Source organism: Quercus suber, unplaced genomic scaffold (assembly GCF_002906115.3).
Source record: "Quercus suber isolate HL8 unplaced genomic scaffold, Cork oak 2.0 scaffold_76, whole genome shotgun sequence".
Lineage (NCBI taxonomy): Eukaryota > Viridiplantae > Streptophyta > Magnoliopsida > Fagales > Fagaceae > Quercus > Quercus suber.
The window spans coordinates 234,367-237,928 of NW_027069541.1; the positions used below are offsets into that span (position 1 = coordinate 234,367).

General features: G+C 35.2%; 1 protein-coding gene across 1 annotated transcript; it reads left to right on the forward strand.

Moving 5' to 3' along the window:
• The first annotated feature begins 841 nt into the window (after window positions 1–841).
• Window positions 842–2,543, forward strand: LOC136067519 (uncharacterized). Its single transcript, XM_065773499.1, has one exon. The coding sequence runs from the start codon at window positions 1,304–1,306 to the stop codon at window positions 2,255–2,257; it is 954 nt and encodes a 317-aa protein (XP_065629571.1). The 5' UTR covers window positions 842–1,303; the 3' UTR covers window positions 2,258–2,543.
• The last annotated feature ends 1,019 nt before the right edge of the window (window positions 2,544–3,562 follow it).

Here is a 3,562-nt window from a genome sequence, read left to right on the forward strand (position 1 = left end):
CCTCAATAGATAGCTATCTATCGAGCTAGCTGTCAAGCCATGGGCTGAAACAACTTTTAAACCTCAATAGATGCTAGTTGTCGAGTTTTAAAATCCAGTATTTTCTCACTTGATTTTTGGACAAACTTACATGGTTTTAACACTTGAACTTGAAACCTTGTTCCTTGAAGTATTAAACACATCCTACATCTACTCAATTACAAATAAAGTACGTTTTGTCAAAGAATTAGCCAATTACATAAAATATTGACATGTGTTCCTAACATTGAATCACATGTCTTAACATAATATATTTTATCGCTTACATGTTTACAATAATATCCTATTATATTCTAAACCCCCCTCAAAGAAGAACTGCAATACCCATTGAATGACAATATTTTGTGGGTTACACCGTTACACATTTATAATAACATCTTGATATATTTTAATAGAATTGGCTATACACGGAAGAAATTAGAAATCCCAATCAACAACAATAACAACAACAACAACAAAAAAAGTTTAAGTAATTTCCAACTCGTTAGAATATTATTTGGTTGCTCACCTTCCACATGAAGATACTTCGTTAAAAATTTAAAAATTGAAGAGTGACTAATTCAATTGTCATGTACTATGAAAAAAAAAAATATGAAAATATTAACGGGGTATTTGGTACAGTTGTTTAAACATTGAAACATGTATTTTTATACAACTTTTTAATCCACACGTATTTAACACTTAAACAACGATTCTAAAAATCTCTAATCAAACGGGTCCTAAAATTCTATAACAACTCAATCTAAACATCCCAATTTATACCTTATAATAAAATATCCCTATCACTCATAATTCTATTACATCGAAGAATATAAGATAGAGCGGACGTAAGCCCACCAATATATATATTGTACAACTATCAAAATATTCAAATTCAGCTCTCAAAAAACACACACACACCCAAATTCAGAAAGTAATTAAAACTTTCCTTTGTGTGGCAAAAAACAACAGAAAATTCACAAGGAAATGTCTTAAAGACCTAGTCCAATTTATAATGTCAAGTTGTCAACATTAAATGAGAGCTTCAATATTCAATTCTTTGATTTCTATCCCCATGACTAAAAAATTTTCAGTCGTTTTCATTTCCCCAACCGAGTATTAAACACGCAACCAACTCAACCACACCCTCCTCCTTCATCCTCTACAAGCCAGAAAACTTTAGAAACTAAACTCTCTCTCGATCTAGACCATCCTCTTCTTCTTCTCTTTAAACTCATAGTCTAGTCTGTGTTTTTTCAAAGCCAAACTTATTCGAAGATACAAAATGAAACAGAAAGAAGATCAGCAAGTACTACAGAACCGACAAAAAAGACTTGTACTCATTACCTTAAAACTCGCAAAACCCATCGCCTACTTTATCCTCCTCCTGCTATCGTACACCTTGGGTTACCTATCATCCTCGAATTCCTCACCTTTTAAGAATGCCACGTCACTCCCGACAACCTCGACTCCAATTCCGACCGCGCCGACAATTCAAGACCTCGCAAACTTGCCTTCTCAACTCGACAACTTCCGAGTCAGCACTCACTGTTCCAACCCGCTCCCCTCCGAACTCGTCCGACAAACGATCCTCCACCGGGTCTACAACTCCACGTCACCTTTCGATAACTTCCCGCCAGTCCACGTCAGCTCCCTCCTCCGTCCCCAGAGGCTCAAAGGGTGGGGCTCAAACGGCGCCGTTTTCGAACACCTTATTGAGAGGGTGAAGCCCAAAACCATCATCGAAGTCGGCACTTTCCTAGGCGCGTCGGCGGTTCACATGGCCGGGCTGACTCGCCAACTCGGCCTCCAAACCCAGATACTCTGCGTCGACGATTTTCGCGGCTGGCCCGGTTTTCGGGACCGGTTCAAAGACATTAAAATGTTGAACGGCGACGTTTTGCTCATGTACCAGTTCATGCAGAACTTGGTATCCGTAAACGCCACGGATTCGGTTTTGCCCGTGCCGTTTTCAACCGGGTCGGCTCTCAACTTGTTTTGTGAGTGGGGCGTGTTCGCTGATTTGATCGAGGTGGATGCGGGTCATGATTTTATTTCGGCCTGGTCCGATATCAATCGGGCGTACCGGCTTTTAAGACCCGGTGGAGTAATTTTTGGGCACGATTATTTTACAGCAGCTGATGATCGAGGTGTTAGGAGGGCTGTGAATCTGTTTGCTCGAATGCATGGCTTCAAAATTAAAATCGATGGCCAACATTGGGTCATCGATTCAACTTAATCACCTTAGCTTGTGGAACTTTATTTTGTATAACAAAGATAAACAAGATAATACAAAATACTAGACGTCAATATTCAACTATTAAACGTATTTCTTTTTTCTTATTTTATGATTTTTTTTTGGGGGATCTTGTGAAAATTGAGGGGATATACGACTTGTTAGTAGATTTAGACCCTAAATAAAAATGTAGAATGCCATCAAGTCAAATGTTCATGGGTTATTATCATATATTAATACATTCGGTTAATGTTTATAATGAATTGTACGTTTACGAAGTTACATGCAATCTCTTTTTTAAATCTAAAATTTAACTAATCAATCTCTTAAACTAAGATGTTAATTGCAAAGTCCTATCGTATAAAGTTTTTCTATTTCTATTATGGTGTGTTGCGGTTAGGTAAAAATTCAACTAAGAAATGTTAATTCTTAATTACAGGTAATTTAGTTATTTGTTTAACAAAATTCTGACACTATCCTATCTTATTCTGTAATTTAGTTAAAGTTTATGTGAAATTGTGAATATCTCAGATTGTGTAAAACAGAGGTGTTTAATATTAGTGTATTATCCTTATTACACTAAATTATCTTATAGTACAGTTTATCAAAAAAAAAAAATTATCTTATAGACTCTTCCTGGTTTTGGATTCACGTTTTGAGTTTTGTGTTTGAGTTTTACTCCCTTTTTTTTTTCAAGCCGCGTTTCAATGGGACTTGAGTAGTTACTGTTTATGAACAATAGTTGTAACTTTTGACCAAATCTTTCGTGAACAGTGCATTCGTGTACTGTTCATGGACCCAAACACTTCACTTTTCAGTCACTTTATTATTAAAAATAGGACTCACGGTACTATTCATATATTTAAAAATTATTTTGCTATAGTAATTTCAGTTTTCAGTTTTAATAAAATAAGTTCTATCCAATCAGACCCTCTGTACTATCTTATGTTTGCCGAAACACTGTTTAATACATAAACACTATTAGTCCTTACAGAAGGAATTATAGTTCCTGCTTTTTAGATGAGAAATTTCAGTTTTTGCAAGAACGACTAATAATGTGACATTTGAATTAAAGTTTTTTTTTTTTTTTTAAATTCCTTCTTAATACCAACTACATATAGTTAAATTTAGAAGACAAATATATATATATATATATATTTATTTATTTTTGTAAGTACGCAATTTGGGTTTCTAGTCCAAGTGATGGATGAACTTAGGCCCAAAAAACTTAATACAATAAGTTTGTAGATAGTAGGTTGGAAAACTGGGTTTTAATGAGTCGGATGACAAGTACAATGGATTCAGATG

What these genes read in the sequence shown, in the direction of transcription:
- LOC136067519 (XM_065773499.1), top strand. Translation starts at nt 1,304, where the DNA reads ATGAAACAGAAAGAAGATCAGCAAGTACTACAGAACCGACAAAAAAGA.